Genomic DNA, 22904 nt, shown 5'->3' with positions numbered 1-22904 from the left:
TGCTGCTCCCCACTCCTCACTGCGCTTCCAGAAAGCCCCCCAGCAGCAGGACCCCTCCTGCAGCCCCAGCTGTGTGAGAGTCTCCCTGGCTGCTGACAAAGGTGTTTGTTTGTCCCTCTGTCATTGCAGATATGTGCCATCATTGGAGGAACGTTTACTGTGGCTGGGATCCTCGACTCCTGCATTTTCACAGCATCAGAGGCCTGGAAGAAGATCCAGCTGGGCAAAATGCAGTAGCAGTGAAACGCTACCCTCGACTCCAAGGACAGGAGCAAAGATTGAGAAATCTACCACTACCTGTTTTTGTCTTTATTTTCTATTTGATTGAATCAGTATGTTTTTCTCTAATCAGGCTGGTCAGTGAAGACATCTTCAACAAATCAAAGAAATCTCCATGCATTTCAGAGCTCTGAGAGGGAAAAATCAGTGGAATGAGGGTGTGGATTCCCTCCCCCCAGAAGGAGAGGTTGAAATGCCATTTGAGATCTAAGTGAGGATGGCAGTCTGTCCTCTGGGAGGTTCCTGTGGCAGTGTACAAACTAGGGAATAGATGGCACAGAGCTGAACTGTCTCGTGGCACTTCTTGGAGTTCTGTTGGATTTGCATGATCAGACAATCGACTTTTGTATAGGGCAAAATTACACATGAGGAAGAAATTCCACCCATGGTGCCAAAAAGGTGATGTATCTGTTGGTGAGGAGTGGAAAGTGTTAGTCCCCACAGCAAACCTAAGAGACAGAAGGCAGAAATAACATCAAGAAATGTTTTGTGCTTCTATTGAAAGCTCAGTTGTTCAGATACAACCTTTCTAACCAAGTGTAAAAAGAACAGGAAGCCTTCCCCAGCTACCTTTTCCTAGGTAATCTGTGGTCCCAGCAGTGGAGGGCATTTCTTTTACTCTGGATGTAGAAGTGGTTTCATTCCTTCCCACTAACTGAATATCCAGTCTTGTGTTTACAGGTGGCATGAAGTAAAAAAACCAAACTGAGCAACACAGTTTTATGTGGCCTTTGCTTTGAAAGGGAGTAGTTCTCTTTACAGCATTAGCTTTTCTTTCTTCTGTTTCTAAACACAGACCACCCAAAAGTCTGGATTCTGCACTTCTGCTTTATTATTGTTGTTGTTGTTGTTGTTTTTGCAAAGAGGTTTTATATTCTCTGTGCTCAGAAGAATGGTGCAGCCCTCTGGGTGGATGAGCACAGCTTCCTCTTGCTTTGTGTGTGTGTATTCAATACACCTGTCAAACACAGGAATTTTGATTTTTCAGGATTTAAGGTGCCTCCCTTTTCCTTTAAAACTCAGCCAGGCATCTTTTGTGAGCCCTGGACTGACAGTGCTCTCCCACAGGTACACAGGGCAGCATTCCCACAGGCTGACCCTTGCTGGCAGTTTTGTTTGATCCCTTAAAAAGATTCCTGAGCTTCCCTGTCCATTCCTTCAAGCTTTGTCTTCTGGAGCCTCCTAAACACACAGGTGTGAGGGGAAAACTCCTGCCAGGGGTGTCTTGCATGTCATTTGGTCTCAAAAATGAGAGCAGATGCCCACCAGTGCATTTTCCAGAGCCTCATCAGTGTTCCTTGAGTAGTGACAGTCTCTGCATGCCTTGTGAATGTCTGAGCTGAGGATACACAAATTTTAAGTCTTTCAGGATGGATTAAACGAAAATAATCATAAAATAAAGATCTTGAACTCAGTGCTGTAAATTGTAAGGTGGGTGCAGGGTTTCTCTTGGATGATATCCATTGCCTTTTCCTGGAGGCAAGATATCCAAGCTTTATGCTGTGATGATATGAATTGTTGAATATTCAGTGTTATTGTTAGAGTCAGATGCATTTCAGAAGAATTCCTGATTGTCTGTTGAAATTGTCTCCTTGCTTTGGGAGCAGGGAAGGTGTAGCCAGTTTTATCCACCCACCAAAAAGCAGCAGCCAGCTCCTCTCCCCCTGCCATGGCCTGCCCTGCAGTGACTTCAGACAGCATTGGAATTTTTCCCTGTTCTTCTCTGGACTCATTGCTCTTACTTTAGGTGCAAACTGGATTGTGGAACTTCCTGTACCCATTCATGTATGGGTAGATTTTTTTTTTTTACTTCCCCCCCCATTTACAAAAATGAACTTTTTCAATGAGATGCTTGTGTGCTGAAGGATTTCCTCTAATCCACTGTGACCAGCTGAAACTCACAGCTAAAATGTCCTGATTTTTCCTGTTGGATTTGGTGAGTCTTTGCTGACAGCTTGGGAACAGTGGATTACAACAATGAGATTTTTAATATTTTAGCATCTTTCTTACATTGAGATTTATTTAGTGCATTCTTCTGCTGAGCTGGGCAAGGGGAGATCTTTGCAGTACAGTTCATTTTCTGAAATTTCTCCTCTGGTACAATTTCTTTGACACAAACAAAGGTGTTTGCAGATTCTTTGTGTCTCCTGGTGTGTTATTCCCATCCTTCTCCCCATTCCCTCCTGTGCAGTCCAGGCCAGTTCTCTAAACCAGACCAGTGAAATTGGTTTGTTTGGGGTTTTTCTTTTTTGGAAGTAACACACTTCAGTGTGCTTGCTCTCTCTGCCAAAACATGCCCTGCAATAAGGTAATAAATCACTTTTTTTTTTTTTTTAATTATTCTGCAAAATGTGGAAGCCAAATCGTACTGAAGTTCTGGCAGGAGAAACATCTGTACCTGGGTTTTCTAAACCAGGTCTAAGCCTTTGAGAGCTGCCAAGCCAAGGCCACCTTGTGGGGCTGCTGGGATTTGTGGTGAGCTTGTCCTGCAGGGTCCCACCGTGGTCCTGCATCGTGTGTTTACAGCAGAATCTGCTCTTCATCTCCCCAGGTGGGAAAGCAAGGCAGTTACTGCCTCTGCACCCAGGAGATATTTTTATTCTGAATTTTGCGAAGAGAAAATGAGCTTAGTGGTGCTTTTAAACATCCTTGCAAACAAAAGAATTTCAAGTCAGAGCAGAAGGAAACCCTCAGTTGTAGGGTTCTGATTTTGCCCTTTCAAGTCTTGATAGAAGAATTTGGGTTTCCAAAAAAGACTCTGTAGGAAATATTTGAAACTCACTTTTAATTATTCCCTGTAACTGCAGACTCCACCCTACAGTGAGAACTTGAGGCATAGGATACTTTGCAATGGTGGAGTTAAAAACTAGCACTAGGGAAAGTTATTAGGTGTATTCTAGGCAGTATCTGGACTGCTGAAGAGGATTTTTTAAAGAAAATAAAATGGAGATGGGGTACAAAAATCCAGGAGAGATGAGTCTGTGAATGTTTGATCTGATCTCTCAAATCCTTGCATTTCTGTGCGCTGTAAAAAATGAGATCTGCAGTGTAGGTGGCCCTGTGTGCCACCAGCTCCTGAGTATTTCTCATTTATTGTTCCTTCTCTGTTGGGGCTGGGAATGGCTGTGATGTCTCTGCTTTACAATTTGCAGCTTGGGGGTGTCAGTTTGGGGTTTGTCCCTGGACTGTGAGAGGGGCAGGGAGGAGGAGCAGCCCTGCGTGTCTGGTACGGCAGTGTTTAAAGCACAAGTCTTTTACATTTCTACAGTGGAGACTGTTAAGGAGTTCTGGCATTTGTCTTTTTAATTTGCAACCTTATGTTAATAAACTATTAGCCTTTTTAGTTCCATAATTAAAAATAAAACTCTTATGTGTTTTGATTGGCGTCTTGTCGCACTCCTGTTGCAAAATCAATCCAAACAGGCTTTTTCCTTTTGTTTTTAATTATGATTTCAGTGAACTGAGCCTTATCACACAATGAAATCACTGGGAGCCGGGTCACTGTGGTGAAAGTTAGCACGAGGCTCTTTTGTAATCAGCCCTGAGTCATGTCTGGACATTCAGTGCTTGGTTTTGTACAGTACCAAGTGTCCCAACCTCCCTGTTTTTAAGGAAAGGTGAACGGACTGTGCTTGGCACTTGCTGGGTTTGCCTTTAGTCACTGCGCTCCTTGCTGTGTGAAATAACCTAATTTTTGTCCCCCCCCCACCTTTAATATCCACTTAGTCTTGCTTCATAACTATTTAGAAATAAATGTCTGAGGCAATTTCTAAAGGTTGAACAGTAAAGGGTTACAGCACAGTGAGTTTGGGCTCTGGATATCTGCACCATCTTAAGTAACCAGTTCCCTTTTTGTTGTGGATCTTTGTGGAGGAAGAGATCCTGCCTGTCCCAAAGACTGGAACTCACTTTTCCACCAGTGATGGGTGCTGCTGGAAGTGCCTTACTCTGTAAATGACAAATAAAGGCTCGGGGGAAGGTGTTTGTCCAAATCCCAGCCCCAAACTATCTATAGTTTCCAGCCTGTCTATGTAAAAAACCCAGCCCAAGCCCAACCAAACCGGTTAATTGGTTAAACTCTCCCAGTTCTCATTGAGAATAAATTCATCTGTGTCCTGGAATTGTGTGCTAGGGCCACATCTGCCTGAGAGGGGGATGGAGGTGACAGTGACACAGGAGCAGGGGCTGGCAGGGGAACTGGTGTCCCCAGGGGCTGAGGCTGTGTCCTGGGTCTCGGTCTCACCGGGATGCGCTCTGGGTCTGTCCCGGCTGTATCCCGAATCTATCCCGGCTCTGCCTCCGCCCTATCCCGGCTCTATCCCGTGTCTGTCCTGAGTCTATCCTGGCTCTCTCACCGCTCCATCCCGAGTCTATCCCGGCTCTGTCCCGGCCCTATCCCGCTCTGTCCCGCTCTGTCCCGGCTCTGTCCCGCCCTATCCCGAGTCTATCCCGCTCTGTCCCGGCTCTGTCCCGCCCTATCCCGAGTCTATCCCGGCTCTGTCCCGGCGCTATCCCGAGTCTATCCCGCTCTGTCCCAGCCCTGTCCCGGCTCTGTCCCCGCTGCAGCGCTGCCCTCCGGCCGCCAGGGGGCGCGGCTCTGGGGCCGCGGCGGCGCAGGCGGAAGGGGAAGCGGAAGCGTCTCTGGCTCCTCTTCCGGGCGGGCGGCGCGGCGGCGGCAGCGGGTGAGGCACCGGGAGTCGCCATCCGCGGCCATCGAGGCCATCCGCCGCCATCTCCGGCCGGCGGGGCCTCCGCGGGGCAGCGGCGGGGAGCGGGAAGGGGCTCGGGTGGCCGGGAGCCCGCCCGGGGCTGCGGGACGGGGAGAGCTCGGGCTCCTGGGGGAGCTCGGCCTCCTCAGGCTGCTCTTCCCTGGTGCATTACTGAGTTAGCGCAGCCCAGCCCGCATGGGAGGTGCCAGGGTGTGCACGTAAAAGTTGGGGAGTTGAGCAAAACCAGCCGTTAATTTAATTTATCTTTGATTTAATTTATCCTTTGCTGTCGGGATCAATGGTACCCTGGCAGGCAGTCTTGTATTGCAGCTGTTAAAGTTTAGGAAAGGCCGGAGTTGTCTTGGATTTGCAGATGTGTTCCCTGTAGGCTGTGCTGAGGAGCGTTACTGGAGGTGCTGGAGCAGTGCGAGTTCTCTGTGCCAGCCCAAAATCCACATTTTTATAGATGGATATAAATGAGAGCAGTGTGACTGCAGGGCAGCGTCCAGGTGTCCTGAGCGCTGGGAAGGGGGAGCCTTGGAAGAACGGTCTGATGTGCACGAGTGTCTGTCACAGGGTCACTGTCAGCCAGGGCACAGGCTTCAGCTTATTCGGATAAGGGTTTGTTGGTCGATTCTGTATTAAAAACAGTTGAAATTGCTTTTAACCGCGGCAAAATCTGTGGGTGATGGAGTGTATTGTGCGTGCTGTGAGCACCTCTCCAGCTGCTCTGGGGTTTTCTTTTTCGTGCAGCCAAAATGAAGTTCAACCCTTTTGTGACCTCGGACCGCAGCAAGAACCGCAAACGGCACTTCAATGCCCCCTCCCACATCCGCAGGAAAATCATGTCCTCGCCCCTGTCCAAGGAGCTGCGGCAGAAGTACAACGTGCGCTCCATGCCCATCCGCAAGGACGACGAGGTCCAGGTACTGCCCTGCCACACCTGAGCTCCTTCCGGGGAGTTCTCAGAGCTGGGCAGGGGCTCAGACTGGAGCAAAGGAGGCTCAGGGGGCCCTTGTGGCTCTGCACAGCTCCTGCCAGGAGGGGACAGCCAGGGGGTCGGGCTGTGCTCCAGGGAACAGGGACAGGAGCAGAGGGAACGGCCCCAGGCTGGGCCAGGGCAGGCTCAGGGTGGGCACAGCAGGAATTTCCCCATGGAAAGGGAGCTCAGGCACTGGAACTGCCCAGGGAGAATTGGATCCCCATCCCTGCAGGTGGCACTCGGGGCTCTGGGCTGGGGACAAGGTGGGGATGGGGCATAATTTGGATTTGATGATGGTGGAAGTGTTTTTCAAGCCACCTGAGTCTGGGATTCTGTTTTCATGTGCAGCCTGTGCAGAAGGCAAGGACGAGACAAGCTGATGTTGGTGCTGGAGCTTTGCCTTCAGCATGGCAGAAGTAATCTGTGTTAATCAAGTCATGACTTGGGCTGTCAAGCGTTTCTTAAATTCACTTCATTTAAATTAATTTTAAATTCACTTCAGTGATAAGGGTGACACAGGTGTGCTGGCAGTTCTGCTGCACTTCAGCTACATGCATCGATCATTGTGCTGAACTAAAATTTTCAGCCCTAAAGCACAAAGCAAAGAATTGTTTCTTTTTTGTAGGCTGTTTGCTACCTGTGATATTTGAAAAATTGGATTAGAAATGAGTCTAAGCTAAGTGGCTTTTTAATATAAAGCACAATTATAGGTGAAAATGAGGGTAAAATCTGTTAAAAGTTGAAGTCTGGCTGCATAGCTGCAGTGTGGTGGTGTTCCCAGGGGTCCCAGGATGAGGGAAGAGACGAGACTCTTAACTCCATGTTTCAGAAGGCTGATTTATTATTTTATGATATATATATATATCATATTAAAACAAAATTATATACTAAAACGATACTAAAAGAATAGAAGAAAGAAGTTCATCAGAAGGTTAGCAAGGAATAGAAAGGAATGATAATAAAATCTTGTGACTGACCAGAGAGTCCGAGACAGCCGGACTGTGATTGACCATTAATTAACAACAGCCACATGAGACCAATCAAAGATGCACCTGTTGCATTCCACAGCAGCAGATAATTATTGTGTACATTTTGTTTCTGAGGCCTCTCAGCTTCTCAGGAGGAAAGATCCTAAGAAAAGGATTTTTCATAAAATATGTCTGTGCCAACAGAGCTCCCTCATTAGGGTTTACTGCAGAGAAAATGGGGAGAAGCACAATCCTGATCCATACATGTTGTGTGTTAGTCATGCTGGGATTGTCAGGTCACTCGTGTTTGTGGCCTGGATCCTGTGCAGCTCAGCTGTTTTCTGAGATGGGCTGGCTGTTCAGGGCTGGTTCTGGAGCTCAGTGTGTGTGCTGTGTGCAGGTGGTGAGGGGACACTACAAGGGCCAGCAGATCGGGAAGGTGGTGCAGGTGTACAGGAAGAAATACGTGATCTACATCGAGCGCGTGCAGCGCGAGAAGGCCAACGGCACCACTGTGCACGTGGGCATCCACCCCAGCAAGGTATGGGGCACTGGGGGCTCTGGGGTTGGGGGGGACTTGTTACCATGTGGGGGGAATGCACCTGGAAGCTGCTCCATCTGTGTGTCCCCAGCCTGTGTTTGGAAGCTGAATCGTTGTTTAGTTCTGCTTTTGTTTTTTGCCTTTGTTTTCAAGCCCACTCTGATTCAGGGGTAAACTACAGCTAAAAAAAAAATTAAATGTTAGTTTTACTACTAATTGTCATGTGAAAACAACTCTCCATTGCTCTGCAGTGTTATTTTAATAAGGTTTATAGTATGAGTATTTTAAATTTAACCATTTTTAAAAATTTAGTCTGTTATTATAGTTTTAATAAGTTTAACATGCTCCACATCCCACTCTTAGCACTAAAATAAGAATAAAATCTCAGTCTGTATTCCAGAGCATACAGAAAAGTGTTTCTAATAGGAATATATCAATCTGGGCATACTTGTTACAAAATATGTGAATGCAGAATGTTTGTTAGTATAAAAAGTAATCACTTTGTTTTGCTTCTGCCTCTTGCACGATGGTCAATGTCAATGCAGGCTGGGCTAGAAACACAGGCTGGGGATGCACAGATGGAGCTGCCCTGGGAGGAGGCTCTGGGGGTGCTGGTGGCCAAGAGCTGGACCTGCCCTGGCCCCCAGGAGCCCCCCATGCCCTGGGCTGATCCCCAGTGGGCAGCAGGGAGGGGCTGGGATTGTGCCCCACTCAGGTGAGACCCCAGCTGCAGAGCTGCCCCAGCCCTGGCCCGGCACAGGAGGGACCTGGAGCTGCTGGAGAGAGCCCAGAGGAGGCACCAGGGGATCAGAGGGATGGAGCAGCTCTGCTGGGAGAGATGGGATTGTTCACCTGGACAGGAGAAGCTTTGGGGCAACCTCACTGTGGCCTTGCAGTGCCTGAAGGAGCCAAGGGCCTGGAGGGACAGGACAAGGGGAATGGCTTCAACTGACAGAGCAGGGTTGGATGGGATATTGGGGATAAATCCTTCTCTGTCAGGGTGAGGATGCCCCTGGATCCCTGGCAGTGCCCAAGGCCAGGTTGGACAGGGCTTGGAGCCACCTGGGACAGTGGGAGGTGTCCCTGCCCATGGCAGGGGTGGCACTGGGTGAGCTTTAAAGCCCTTCCATCCCAAACCATTGTGGGGTTCTTTGAATAACAAATGGAGATGTTGCCTCAAGGAAATGTTAGGGTGTCATGAGCAGAGATACAAGTTGAGACCATGAACTCCTCATTGTTTCTAGGAGTAGAAGCATGCTAGGAACTTTGGAATCTTGCTAAAATCTTTGAAGAGACTCATGTTTTCAAAGCACAAAGTGGATCATTTAAAAGCATCTCACATGTTTTCTGTGTGGCACTTGCACTGGATGAGGAGGTGATGGAGAGGCTTAAACAGATGCTCAGAATTGTGATTGTTCTTGCAGGCAATTGTGAACTGAATACTTCTGAACCTGGGTTACCCTGAGGTATTTAGAGCTGGTGGAAACCAGGCAAAGCCTGTTTAGATCATAACAGGAAACAGTTCAAACTAAACACAAGAACTTGCCAAAACCTGGTTTGAAGCAGATGAATTCAGTCTGCTTCAGCCTTGCCATGTGGGCACAAAGATGGAAGTGTTGGTGGAAAAAATCCAGTTGTAACAGGTTTTCGGTGTAAATGGTTGGTGTGTTCAGCAGAGAGAGGGCAGAATTATTCCAAAACATCACGACTTGTGTGCAGCAACAACATCTGAGTGACAAGGTGACATTGTGGTGGAGCCAGTGCCTGTATATGTGTGTTGAATAGCAGTGAGAAAAACAGAATTTTCTGCTGCTTCTTCACTCTGGTAAAATTTTCATTAATTGAGAACTAGACCTCAGTAAAGCTTTGCATAAAAATTGTGGTTATTAATGCAGAGAGCAGAGGAATGTTTTGTTACAGCCTTGCAGTGTGAACAGTTTGTACCTCTCCTGGGCAAAGAGGTGGGAATTACAATTGAGACCTAAATGCACAAGGAATTAAGGAGAAAGTGTGCCTATATGGCATTTCTAGAACTTGATTGTTAGTTCTGTTTTCCAGGTAGTGCTTTCAGTAACACCAACACAATTTCTTTGCCAGAAGAGGCAGGAGCAGGAATTGTTGGATAAATTCTTCCCTGGGAGGGGGGATGAGGCAAAGGGTGCCTGGAGAAGCTGTGGCTGTCCCTGGAAGCGCCCAGGGCCAGCTTTGGCTGAAGTCCTGTGCTCTGTGCAGGTGGTGATCACCAGGCTAAAGCTGGACAAGGACCGCAAGAAGATCCTGGAGCGCAAAGCCAAGTCCCGGCAGGTTGGCAAGGAGAAGGGCAAGTACAAGGAGGAGACCATCGAGAAGATGCAAGAATAGCTGCTTTCCTGATTGACACCATTAAAAAACTGCTAAAATTCAACCCGTTGTGTGTCTTCTTTCAAAAATCTTGATGTGTCCTGCTCAGCATTTTAATATTCCGACTTGTCTTTTGACTTTGTAAAAAATACACTAAATTGAAAAGCTCTTTGTACCTTTTTTGTTATGAAGAAGTTTAGAAATGCTTCAACCAGCCTGAAAGAGCAGTGCAGTCCTGAAACATCCATTCCAACAGTCATTGTATTTGTCTCTTCATTAGATGTGTCCGTGTTTTTTTAACATGTTAAATCTGTGCACTGTATATGTAATTAATTTGGGTCTTGTATTAATGAGGACAAAGGGGTTTATGAACAGTGCTGATGAGGCAGAGCTGACTGGTTTGGGAAGGGATGGGGTGAAGCAGTCTCAGTGCTGCTGGTGGTGCTGTTTTGGATGAATTTTCTGTGAGAGATCTTTTCCTGGCACTTTGTACCTCCATAACTGAGAGCTGCTTGTTGAAAAGAGCCCTGCAGTTCAGTGAATTGATTGGCTCAGTGAATGGCCCTCTAATTGCTGCTACAGAGGGACAGAAACTCATCTGCCTGAACAACAATGGGATCTAAAAAAGAGGAAGCTGGCAATTGAGGAAAATTGTTTCAGAAGCCATTCATAGGCCTGACAGTGAAGCTGTGTTCGGCGCACTGGGGGTGGGTTTCTCATGAAGGCTCAGAGGTTTTGTCCCTCCAGCTCGTGCTGCTCAATATGAAATTTCTCCACGTTAAATGGGTGCTTGAGGAATTCCGTGAGGTTTGCTCATTACCGGGACCTTTCCATGTACAGAGCTGCTCTGTGGGATCGTGTCCCAATTCCCTGAGGAGCTCAGAGCCGGCCCTCACCCGGCAGCTTGTTGGGGATGGAGATGGGGAGCCGGGCTGGGCCGGCGATCCCACCACTATCCGATCCCATCGCGGCCCCTGTCCGACGGCAGTCCCGATCCCATCGCGGCCCCGATCCCGTGACAATCCCGATCCCATCGCGGCCCCGATCCCGTGACAATCCCGATCCCATCGCGGCCCCGATCCCGCGACAATCCCGATCCCATCGCGGCCCCGATCCCGCGACAATCCCGATCTCATCGCGGCCCCGATCCCGCGACAATCCCGATCCCATCGCGGCCCCGATCCCGTGACAATCCCGATCCCATCGCCGCCCCGATCCCATCGCGGCCCCGATCCCGTGACAATCCCGATCCCGCCGCACGTGCACCGCGCGCTCCCGCGGCCCCACGGCTCCCGCACCGCGCGCTCCCGCCGGCCCCGGTGACGTAGCGGGCGGTGATTGGCGGGCGCCGGGCGGGGCGTGGCGGGATGCTCCGCCCCCACTCCCCTCAGAGCGCGGCCATGGCGTACGGCGGCCTGGCGGTGCCCATCATCGTCATGAGCGTGTTCTGGGGGGTGGTCGGCGGCGTCCTGCCCTGGCTCGTACCCAAGGGGCCGAACCGCGGGTGAGTGACCGGGGGGCGGCGGGCACCGGGCATCTTCCCCTCCGTCCCCCGCGGGTGTGGGGAGGCCTCAGCGGAGGCGGCCCCGGAGCCCTGAGGCGCCCCGAGGTTGCCGGGCCCGGGGCCGCCGCAGCCCCGCGGGCGCAGCGCTGGCGCAGCACGGACGGGCCCGGTCCGGCCGAGGGGCAGCGGAACAGCCGCCCCTGGGGCTGCCAGAGCCGGGCGGTGCCCCCGAGGCCCCTCGCGGGTTTGGGTTTTCTCTGAGGCCCTGGCACAGGGTGCCCAGAGCAGCTGTGGCTGTCCCTGGATCCCTGGCAGTGCTCAAGGCCAGGCTGGACACTGGGGCTTGGAGCAACCTGGGACAGTGGGAGGTGTCCCTGCTCATGGCAGGGGGTGGAACGAGATGAGATTTAAGGTCTTTTCCGACCCAAGCCATTCTGTGAAACCTCTGCAGGCAGAACGTCCTGTGTCAAGGTGGCTCATTGTCAGGCGGTATTTGAGCAGCAGCTTCCTCTTTCTTTCCTTACTTGACCTTTCCTAACTTACTCCACCGTCCTCTGGTTTCACACTGGGTGGGACTGGAAAGGCTGCAGAGGTGGATTTCTGGGTTAAATGTGTGCTGGTGCCCTTGTAGCTGAGGACAGCAGCTGGGCTTCTAAGCTGAGGTTTTTCCTGCAGTGGTTGTGGCTGTTCAGATTAAAAAGCAGACAAGTTTTTGTATTTCTCTTTTCTCTAGGAGATAATGGCTTCTTAATCTTTCTTCCTCTCTCTGACACTCCCTCTACTCCACAGGTACCAACTGTCTTTTCTCTCAGTTCTTTATCTAAACCCTCAATATTCCTCAGGCTCTGATATTTCCTGTCTCACTTTCAAACCTGATGCATGTTTCATGCCTGGAAACTTGCCGGTCCTCAGAAATACCTTGGAGAAATGGCTTCCACGCATGGAAGTGTGAGAATTCTGTGCCTCACCAACAGAAGTTACTGACCTCCCATGAGGTTTTGTTACCCAGCTGGGGGAGGGAATACATGGATGGAAATGCCTTTGTATAATTTAAAAAGAAAAAAACCACTCCACTTTGCCACTGAGTTCCATGAGCTGCAGAATATCTCATTTCCTCTCCTCCCATTTCAAGCCCATCTGTGTGTGTGTAGCTGCAGTTTTACCCTTTTCAATTTCAAGAGCTTGGTTCTTCCTTCTTTTCAGCTTTCAAGTGGTTTCTGACACAGCTGTGTTTCACCAAGAAAGGAAAATTTTACACTATAGCTTTGAGGTTTTATTTTGTATTCTGTTTGTAGACCCCTCATTCATCATGAAAAAATAAAAATGACAATTTGACACTAAAACTTTATTTAAGTAGAATTCTGCAAGTGGAGAAAGCATCTCTTGTGTGCATCCAGCCTCAGTGGTTCACTAATGGGAAGGACACTGCATCAGATTTTGCTGCTGTTCACAGTGATTTTGTTAAATCCAGCTGTAAAGTGTTTGGCAGAGCTGTGTCAGTCCTGCAGATCTGAGCTCTGCAGTTTACTCAGCTGGAAGAAGCCAGAACATTCATGTTGAGTCATCTTTCATATGATCAAAGTTGAACTTGTCCTTGTTTGCTGTGGGGTTTTTCTCTGTGCATCTTGTGGTCAGTCACAACACCACACCTGATCGTGTTTCTCCTTCCTCTTGGCAGAGTTATCAACACCATGCTGGTGACCTGTGCTGTTTGCTGCTACCTGTTGTAAGTACAAACAATGTCCTGCCTCTTGAGCAAGGCCCACTCCTCTTGTGATCACAGGTTCCTTTTTTATAGCCTCAGAGCAGTTAGAAGATTTTTGAATGTGTCACAGAGATTTGGACCTGTTCCTTGACAGCTCTTGGAATTCTGAGTTCTAAAGACTTTCAGTGTGCTGAAGAAATTTTCCCATTGGGAAATGCTGAATTAAAAGGAACCTGAATTCCTCCTGTTGTCCTCTAACACATGACTGTGAGCTGTCCTCTGCATGGACTTGCTATTCCTCCTCCCCAGTTCCCTGCCTCATTTGTTCACAAGTATAATGATAATTCTAAGATTTTCCTGATTCTTAGGGGTTTTTTTCCTTTTTCCTTTCCACTTTATATTTAATTTTGAGGTAATACTAATTCAAACCCACTGAACAGTTTTGCTTTTAGATTCCTTGAATTAATTCTCAAAATCTGGTAGAGTGGTGGGTGGAAAAGCTGCTGCATGGTGGATTTTTTAGTGAGACTTTGATATATTAAGATAATTTCTGTTAAAATGCACAGTGTATTTTGAGGCTGCCTCCTTTCTGTAGGAGATTTAGAAGCAATTACAAAGTGACTTGCTGAGAGCTCTTCATATAATGTTTTTTATCAGGATTTAAGCCAGCTGTAGCTGGAGATTGCAAGACAAAGCTTGCTTGTGTTTTTCTCTCCCTCTTTTAAAGACTGTAGAGACTGATCTTGGAAGAAAACTGCTGTGCAGAAATAACTTTGAAAGAATTTGTTATGGAGAGTAAAGTGGTAAAAATCTGGTTTTATCTTAAGGGTAACTTGTTGTAAAAATTACTATTTGTAGTTCCATTTGAACCTGAGTGATATTTGTACTTTCCTGAACTATTTAGGCATTATTTATGCTGTTCAAAGGAATTTAATATGAATATTTAGAGAAATGCATCTCAGTGTTGCCATGTTCCAGGAGAGGCCTTTTGGGTTAGACTGTGACACAACTTGCACAGGTTTGGTTTAGGTTAATAATGTGATACTCAGGGTTAGTATCAGTTTATACTCTAGAAAATTTATTTCTATTCAGAGTATTTGATATGTGAACTCCTAAGAGTTCACTCTTGCTTAACTGTCAAAGTCCAGCAAACTTGGCTCTGTTTTTTATCCACAGAAGTTTTTAAATTTCAGTTTTGCTGAGTAGATATGGAAATTTGAGAATTTGTGCAAGCAGCCTGAATTTGGGATTGATTTGGAATCTCAGTGCCATGAAGGTCTCCTTGGCCTGCACATGAAGTTTGGAGCAGCCCAGTCTCATAACAGGTCCCAAATGTTTGGCTAAGAAAGGACAATTTTTTGGTGATTCTTACTGGGTTGCTACATTTATGTTACAGTAAGTTGGGTGGTTTTTAATTAGGAGAAGGGTTGAGCTTTCTTTTGATTTTATTTAAAGTTCTCACTTGGGATTTTTCTACAGAAATTATGTCCCACGCTTCTAAAACCCTTGAGGTTTGGTGTCTCTATTGTTTGAAGGAGAGTTCCTTGAAGTAGAGGCTGTGTGGCATCTGCAGCATCCTCTTGATTGTGATGTGAAATGTGTTTGTTGTAGAATTTCTTAACTTTGGGCTAAATTCTGTGAACTCTTCAAATGTACAGTGGTATGTGACTTATAGGTTTAGTTGATTATTTTATCTAAACAGACCCATTATAATGCCTACTGTTATTAACATGTTTTATAAACTGCTCTTTTCTGTGTCCAGGGGTTCTTTGGTAATTTTGTGGGCTCTAACTTGTTTTCTGAAAGCCAAATTTTTCCAATTATACTTTGGGGAAAAAAAAAAAAGGCAGCAAAATCTTAGGATATTTTCAACCCTCCATAGTTGTACCCAACCACATAAATTGTATTTGTAGTGTCTTCTTGCCAGAATGCAACAAAAAACAGATTTTTCTCATCATGTTCCAAGACAGAACTTGCCTCATCACAGAGTCTTTAATTTTTTATTTGCTCATTTTTTCTGTATAAAATTGTAGAACGGCCCTGTTTGGAAAGGACCTCAAAAGATCTGGTCCCACCTTTTTCCCTCTGTTTTATTCAAACATATGGAACTTCATTGTTCTTGCATTCTTTTCCTTTTGGGGGAGGAGGCACTGAAAACATTTAAGACCTTAATTTTAGATGGCTAAAGAAAGAGATTAATTTTTCATACCAGCCTTGAAGGAAGCCCAAAGAATTGTTCCTGGGAGTTCTTCATTAGATCTGTTAGGATTAAAATAATTTCTGCTGTCCCAGGCAGGTGGCTGCTGTTCTCTGTTCCTCTGTAGAGCTGTTTAGTCTCTGCTAGACCTGCTTTTATACTCTTTGAGTTACCTTTCCAGTTGAAAGTAGGAAAAAACCAATTTCCTGTCTTCATTAAACACCACTTGATTAATAATTTCATTTTCACTGAAATTAATTTGAAGTCAATACATTTCAACTTAAAGCTGTTCCTTCTGTATTTAGATTTAGCAGCGATAATTTTGAATAACCATATTAATTACATGGGATTCATTTGGTTGTTCTGTGGAAGATATTTGCATCTAATTTGTGTACAGATCCTGTACCCAGCAGCCCTTTGAAGAATAAACCGTTCTCAGGAACCTCATAAAATCTAAGGCAAAGTCCAAGGAGTTACTGCTGCAGAAATTAGAGGTTACACCATATTGTGAGGTACTGTCAGAGCCTAAATCTATTTTGCTGTGCACAAAGCAGTTCCTGAACAGTGTCATCATGTCCTAACAGAGGACAGGGTGCTTGGAAAATCGTATTATTTGCTAGTGATTCTAACAGGATTAAAATATGGATGCCCAAATTGACATTTAAACAGAGATAGCAGGACCTTAATTTGTAACACGAGCACAGACAGATGGCAGTTGTGGTGGGAAGACCTTTTAAAAAAATCTCTGGTACAACAGAAGGGACTTTAATTTCCTTGTCTGAGCTGGATAATTAACAGTAACTGTTCTAAGTGGGATCTGGTAGAATTTAAGGACCTGTGGGTGGCTCGAATGCCATACCTGCTTTTAGCAGCTCTGGAACATTGCACCTTGGATACAGAGGTTTGTTTTACTCTGAATGCTGCACTTTGTTGTGTGTTGTCACGCTGGATTATTGTATAAAGCAGCATCACTTAAACAAACCATGGGAAAAGCTTTTTGATGACTTACCTTGAATGCGAGACAGTTGCAGCCTAACAACTGCTTTAAATTCCTCAGCCCTCGCAGGGCAGGGGGAGGAGTGTGCTGCTGCCCTAATGGCACCCCGGCTCCGAGCTCGGGTATCCAGCACGGCCCCAACAAATGCCTTTTGAAACCTCCACGCTGCTTTTCCCAAAGCCTAGTCCCACAGGCTGAGCTTCTGAATGTGCTCCCAGCTCGTTTAATTCACAGCCGTGCTGGGCCTGAGCTCTGGAGGTGAGAGATTCGTGCAAGGAGTTCTTTCCTGCTCCGCAGTGACAAAAGGAATAATGTGCTTTAACAGGCTTTTAGTGTTCTACCCTCCTCCCACTTGTGTTACTTCAGGATGCTGGAGGCAGATGGCACAGTGCTCTTTGGATCTGTCTGTTGGATCTGAAAAATTAACCCTCACAAAAGAAATTCCCTGATAATTTTAAGAGCTAGTTTGCTTTTCCCTTAAGTAGATTTAACACCATGGTCTCAAAATACATTGTTGTCACTGCTTTGGACAGCAAAGTAGAAACGTGTCAGCCTAAAGGTTTTTGGCTGCTCTCAATGGTGTCTTGCTGATGTTTTAATTCCTTTCTGGAGCCTGCTACGTGTTCCAAGGCTAGTGTGACTGATGGACTGCTGCAGGCTCAGCTCCTTGTTTTAGCTGGAGTTCTACCCCGTGCAAAACTGAAAGGGCCGTTGCAAAGAAATATTGGTAAATTTGAAGAGGATTGGTGTGTTTTCTTTAAGTCTGACCCACATCTTTGCCATGGCTGTTGCAAGCAGCCGACCTGCACTTGGTTTGCTGGTCAGAGCATCAAGGTTTGTGTGGAATTTTCCATGACTGCCTAAGCACTCTGATACATTTGTGGCAGCTCCCATTACAAAGCTGCTCTGCTTTTTCTCCTCCTTACAAAGCATTCTAGAAATAGCAGACAGATGAGCCAGTGTGTTCACTAAATGTGTTTATATAGTTAGTATTTAACATAGATTTAAATCCATGGAAGCCTCCATTGCTTTTTCTGATTCTTGTAACGTTTACAAAGCAAATATATCTTTTAAAAGTGGAATATTTATTTCTGTTTAGCTTTCCTGGATATCTTCCACAAACTACATTCCTCTTGTTCTCAGTTCTGGCCATGGCTTCTGCAGTGTTAGTTTGTGCTCTGCTCCAGTGACAAGGCTGCTGTGCTGATGATCTGGGGTTTGTGTCATATTGGGGTTGTTCTTGTGGGGTTCTTTTTTGGGTTTTTTTGTGCTCTTTTGTACCCTTTTGCTCCAAGTCCCCTTTTCTTGACCTCTGTGCCAGGTTTAAAGTCACTTTTGTTAAATCTCTGGAAAATATACCATGTCTGCAAGGGCAGGTTGTCATGCACTGAGAAGCAAACGAGAGAGAGGATGTTTCTCAGAAGTTGTTTTTAAAAGGATGCTTCAAAGGCACTGAAAAAAGCTCTTGTCTCTTTTATGTTTTCGTCTTCTGAGCCCCCAAATACCTGAGTTTCATGTGTCTCAAAACACATTTTTGTCAAAAGAGAGGTGTGAGGGCAATGCTATCAGGTGGTTTTGTGTTGCTTTCAGTTGAACAGGGCAATCTATTTCAGTTGCAGAATGATTTGGTGCCATAACTTCATTGCTGGTGGCTGGTCCTTGTGTTTGACCTTGGTAGAATTTTTATTTGAACCTAGACCTTCCTAAAATAGCCTTTTCTTCGCTGATAGTCCTTGTGTTTGGACAACCTTTCCATTGTCACAAGCTGTCCTTTGGCTGATTTATCTCTGTTGGGTTGGGGGGGTTGTCTTGCAGTTGGCTGATTGCAATTCTGGCTCAACTCAACCCTCTCTTTGGGCCACAGTTAAGCAATGAAACAATCTGGTACCTCAGATATCACTGGCCTTGAGGATGTGTGTGCTGTGCTGCAGCTCATTGACAGGTGAGTATGAGCAGATTTATTGATATATTTGGTGTGTTGAAGCTTCAGAAGAGATTGAACAGAAATGTGAGCAGTGTGCTCAAACCAGTGTAGCTCTTTGGTAGGAGAAATCTGTCTTTCTGTAGGCTACAACAAAACATTTTGGATGTTAGTCTTGACTGGGTAGGTGAAAAGCTTGAACTGAATTATTCACAGTAATTTTTCTTTCTATCCTGTCATATAGTACTGTCTTCAGGGATTTGTAAGGAGAACAAAACATTACTTCCAAAAAAAGATATAATTGAACTGGGGTAACATAAGTGGATTTCCTAATCTTTACCAATTGTTAAACCTCTCCTCAAGACCTGTCCTGATTTCCAAGGCAACACAGCGTTGCCCTCATTCATCTGGGAAGTTGGAATGGGAGCTGCCATTAGAATGTTCTTTATCTCCTGAGCTCACAGCTTGATGGTTTATTTTGTTTTTAATGACAGCCTGTGTGCAGCTTTAATCCCGGCTGAGCCTGGTGGTTGCTATCAGGGCAGTGCTGCTGGAATGTGGTTCTTGCAGTTCCTGGGCTTTTTGACAGGGCCAGCACAAATAAAATGTTGTACTAAAAGTACCTTGATGCTCTTGGGCTTGTTCAGGAGGGCAGCATTTGGAATTGAAGGTTCAAATGAAGGAAATGTGGAAACAAGCAGCCATGATTATAGTTTTTAAGCTGGTAACTGAATAATTAAACAGATTTTTGGTTTGTCCTTGTACAGCACAGTCTCAGCTCAGTGCAGCTGGCAGTGACAGTTGATGTTATAGCTCTGTTAAATGCTTTCTGTGAAGTGTCCTGGACATTTGCTCCCCAGTTTCAGAGAAGGCTTCCTGTGAACTGGGATGTTGTCAGACTGGGTCTGTGTGTGTGTCTGCAGCTCCTTTTAAGCACAAGCAGAAGCTAAAGGTAGACTTGGCCCTGCTTCAACACCAGGCCTGTAATTAGCTAAGTCAGTCAAGCAGAATTTCCTAGGAGCATTTTCACTGCTTGGGTGCTAACATATAATTAGTTAGCTAAAACAGAGAACAGTGTGTTTTGGTAATGGGCACAAAGATCCCTGAATCCCATAGGATGATTCAGTTGCCTGGGATCTGAAATTGGAGTTATCTGGACATAAAAATTGGGTTTCAGCATCTGTATGTTGGAACCAGCAAGGACAGGCAGGAGATGAGATACAACCTCGGGACTCCTGAACCAGGCCTTTCCTCTCCATTCCAATGAAGGATTTTCCAGAGAACTGGAATTAAATTTGTACCAAGGAAGAGAGGGACCTTGTGTGTTTGAAGCTGACTGCAGAGTTTCTGAGGAGATGTTGTTTTCAAACTTGGAGCATTTCAACTCTGCACAGCACACGCTGTTTTGTTACATGAAGGAGTTTGTTTTAACCTTTCATCTGGTTTTATTGGCTTGCTTTTTGGAATCAAATTAAGGTTGTTGTCTCTGAAAAGGAAAGGTTTAGAAAAGTAAAAGCATATAACAATCCTCAAATATCTGTTCTTTGTTGCTTGAAATGTGCTGTCCCAGGTCACACCACTGCAGTGTTGTTCGAGTGCTATTGCAGGGCTGAGGTGCTCCATGTCCTGTCCTTGCTCCTGTGGAGTTTGTGCCTAGGCAGGAGCTGTGAGTGAGATTCCATCTGATAAGAGCTGGGATATCTTTCTGACACTGCATGGATTCCCATCAGTGTAGCAACCAGTTATTTCTGGATTTTGAGCTGTGCTTTTCCAGCATTCAGGGGAGATGTACTATACTTGTTTCTGCCTCCTGTTCCTTTCAGTTGAGATTTGGGTAGATTAGTATGGAAAATGCAAAGAAAATGAAGTGCTAACTCCCAAAGTAGAAAGATCCTTAAAAATAAGGATGATTAAAGCAAACCCATTTTACTTAACTGAGCAGCCTGAAAATGCTCCAGTGAGTTCCTCGATGTTCTGCTGAGGAGCTCTGCATATGCTGGCTTGATTGATCTGTGCCAAATTCCACAAGTTTGCTCTGTGTTTTCAGGCAGTCTCCCTTCCATCCAAGGGATGATTTTCTAGCAATTCACTTGATACATCACCAAGTTAACGGCTTGGATGGCAGTGTGCAAGAGCACACAGCTCTGTAGCCATGGTAAATGCAGGCTGTGAACTCTTCCAAACTGTGATCCAACAGTGCCTTTTCTCCTTAGCATGGTGAATTCACAGCCTGTGTTCTCAGAGCAGGAACTGCCTTTGTGCAAGTGGAGAAGGGCTGTCATCCAGCTCGCTGGGTGCTGTTACAGCAATGAAAACATTGGAGGGAAATAGTTGTTCTACCAGCTTATAATGTAACTAAAACTACTTGCAGTAACTTCAGAAATGAAACTGCCAAGAAAACATCCCCACAGATGAATTATGTCCAGTTCTTGACCATTGCTCAGTGCATTTGTGGAATGGAAATAGCTGTGCTTAACAGCCAGGCCTTCAATTAGCAAACTGTCTCCATGGAAGGAATAATGAAGGTGCTTCTTGCTTTGCAGGTGCAGAAGAGATGAAAACTCCACTGACCCAAAGGTGCCCTTTCTGTAGCTGGTTGGATACGAAGCCTGCAGTAATGCCTTAACCTTTCTAATGTTCTTCAAGTGGCTTCTTCAAAGTCCTGTGGTTTTTCCTACTATTCCATTTAACAGAATGCCTAATGCAATTTATACTCCTCTTAGGTACTGTCAATTTTTGACTGTTAACTCCAAATGTGATGAAAATATCTATTTTTTACGGGCCATGGAATCACATTTCCTGTTCACTTTATCTGTAATAACTCTTTATATTTGCAGGTCTTAGCTTGTCTGTCATTGTGCTGTTCACCCCTGTTCTGTTTGCACTGGACAAAAATGTGTGCAATAAACTGTGTGAGGAGAGGATAAACAGTGGTACCATGTGCTGATGGCAATTTTTTTTTTCCAAATTAATTGTGTTCTTGAGAAATCTGGCCTTAAATTTCTCATGCCTGGAAATAAAACTAATCCTCTGCTTGATACAAAACGTTCTCGTGCCATGTTTAACTGTTATTTGTCTGTGGGTTTAATTGGATACTTGGAGTTGAGCTGAGGATATTTAGATGATGTGGATAAATTGTAATGAAGTTAAATAGTAGGAATAGAGTGGAATTGTTGCCTGTATCGAGACCTCTGGGGTAGATCTATAATAGGATTAAATTTGCAATTTAAGTCGCTGAAAGGTGCAGGAATAAGTGAATGCTTGCCTTGAGAGCCTCTTTTCCAGGAACTTCCCATTGTCTGAGGGGTACTCAGAGTAGCAAAGGTAACGTGGTAATTTGGATGAAACCTTCACTGTGATTTTGACAGGAGGCTGATTTAATCCCTGGCACATTTAGAGGATATTATAGGAGCAAATGGATTGAATTGAACAGCAAACGTTCCAATTGTTTTCTATTGACCTGACCCTTGCATGTCCCAGGAATTGCAGACCTGGGAAAGCACATGGCAACGTAGGCAAGAGGTTCCTGAGGCTCTCAGTGTCACCTCAGTCCATGGGATTGGGATGGATCTGGTCAGTTGTTTGCTGAGGAGCAGCTTCCAAGGGTATAAATGCTGCTCCCTGAATGCTTCCTTACCTCATGTCCAGATAAATTACAATTATTCCCTTTACTGTTATGCACAAGGACATAAGGGAATGGTTAATATTTTATTTGCTTTTCCCTCTTGGATAGCACCATTAACTTGTTCAGTGGGACAGCACTCATTACTGCACAGGAAATTCCAAGATCCTGACATGTAACTTGCCGTGATCCAAAACTGGACAGTGTGAATTGCAAAAGAAGGAAGAACGTGCCCGTTATTGCAAATAAGCATAGCAGCTGTTGGGACTGGAATAGTGGGTTTTTGGTCATGTTACCTTCTAAGAGCTGTGTTTTATCATGCAAGATGTTTTACACAGTCATGTTATGCAGTCTGTACCAAAAATTCCTAGGAAAGTTGAAACCAAGTGATCATATAAAAACTAAGTTGTTGTCTGATTTTTGAAGTGTGTGGAGAATAAAATAGGTTGACATTGTATGAGGAGAGGGAGAGAAATACTCCAAGGTATCATTGACAGATTTGAGATTTTGAAATATGTTGATCTGCTTGTCATATTTAGCCTGAAGTGAAATACGCCAAGAGAAAACACTCAGTGACAAACAGTGCTGTTTATTGTGTTACCACTGTCTTTAACAAGCTTTCTATTTTAGGTTCTAAGCTATCACTTGCTCTAGAAGAGAGAAGTAAAAGAGTTCCCATGGGTGTCTCACTGGTGCTGAATTGAATGGAAAGAGCTATTCTAAGCCAGGACAAAGAAGCCATAGAGCAATTTTCACCTAGATGCTTCCCAGAAAGACATTCCCCTTTTCCAGAGTGGTTAACATTTCCTCTGAAGCAGATGCCAGGTGGTAGCATGACTGAAGAAGCTGAAAGAATAATATTTTGTGTGTGTTCTGCTGGATGTTGCATGGTGGATGGGGAATGGTCTGCTCCTTGTGTGCCAGGAATTAACGCTGCTTGGGATAATTTCCTTTTTTTTGCGTGACTGCAGGAAATGAGAACAGAGGGATTCAGCCACTGGTGTTGAACAAACAGTGCAGGTACCAGAGCATTGACCACTCGTCCCTCTGTTGTCTGACAGCAGAAGAGAACACAGAATGTTCAAGTATAAAAAAAAGAAGTTTGTGCTTGAAATGGAAAACCTGTGCCTGTGTTAAAA

At 45.5% G+C, this 22904-nt stretch overlaps 3 protein-coding genes across 3 annotated transcripts in view; all 3 read left to right on the top strand.

The window, feature by feature from the left end:
* ERGIC1 (endoplasmic reticulum-golgi intermediate compartment 1) overlaps nt 1-3647 on the top strand; it is a 55583-nt gene extending 51936 nt beyond the window's left edge. Inside the window, exon 10 of the mRNA XM_084215513.1 lies at nt 130-3647. Coding sequence (XP_084071639.1) covers nt 130-237 — 108 coding nt within the window. The 3' untranslated portion in view covers nt 238-3647. The remainder of the gene's footprint in view (nt 1-129) is intronic.
* Nucleotides 3648-4919: 1272 nt separating this feature from the next.
* On the top strand, nt 4920-9919 carry RPL26L1 (ribosomal protein L26 like 1). The gene is made up of 4 exons (XM_084215658.1): nt 4920-4961; nt 5742-5914; nt 7339-7479; nt 9712-9919. The coding sequence occupies exons 2-4, from the start codon at nt 5747-5749 to the stop codon at nt 9838-9840; spliced, it is 438 nt and encodes a 145-aa protein (XP_084071784.1). The 5' UTR covers nt 4920-4961; nt 5742-5746; the 3' UTR covers nt 9841-9919.
* Nucleotides 9920-11202: 1283 nt separating this feature from the next.
* On the top strand, nt 11203-21073 carry ATP6V0E1 (ATPase H+ transporting V0 subunit e1). The gene is made up of 4 exons (XM_084215908.1): nt 11203-11323; nt 13002-13049; nt 18038-18164; nt 20687-21073. The coding sequence occupies exons 1-3, from the start codon at nt 11220-11222 to the stop codon at nt 18129-18131; spliced, it is 246 nt and encodes an 81-aa protein (XP_084072034.1). The 5' UTR covers nt 11203-11219; the 3' UTR covers nt 18132-18164; nt 20687-21073.
* Nucleotides 21074-22904: the final 1831 nt, after the last annotated feature.

The sequence above is a fragment of the Fringilla coelebs genome (assembly GCF_963513975.1).
Source record: "Fringilla coelebs genome assembly, chromosome: 15".
Lineage (NCBI taxonomy): Eukaryota > Metazoa > Chordata > Aves > Passeriformes > Fringillidae > Fringilla > Fringilla coelebs.
Note: the sequence above shows the minus strand (reverse complement) of the source record. Positions and strands in the feature narration are given on the sequence as shown.

Excerpts from the sequence above, each read along its gene's own strand:
- RPL26L1 (XM_084215658.1), top strand. The coding sequence starts at position 5,747 with ATGAAGTTCAACCCTTTTGTGACCTCGGACCGCAGCAAGAACCGCAAA. Across the intron at positions 5,915-7,338 it reads GCAAGGACGACGAGGTCCAG|GTGGTGAGGGGACACTACAA; the intron begins GTACTGCCCTGC and ends TGCTGTGTGCAG. Across the intron at positions 7,480-9,711 it reads TGGGCATCCACCCCAGCAAG|GTGGTGATCACCAGGCTAAA; the intron begins GTATGGGGCACT and ends TGCTCTGTGCAG.
- ATP6V0E1 (XM_084215908.1), top strand. The coding sequence starts at position 11,220 with ATGGCGTACGGCGGCCTGGCGGTGCCCATCATCGTCATGAGCGTGTTC. Across the intron at positions 11,324-13,001 it reads CCCAAGGGGCCGAACCGCGG|AGTTATCAACACCATGCTGG; the intron begins GTGAGTGACCGG and ends TCCTCTTGGCAG. Across the intron at positions 13,050-18,037 it reads GCTGTTTGCTGCTACCTGTT|TTGGCTGATTGCAATTCTGG; the intron begins GTAAGTACAAAC and ends GTTGTCTTGCAG.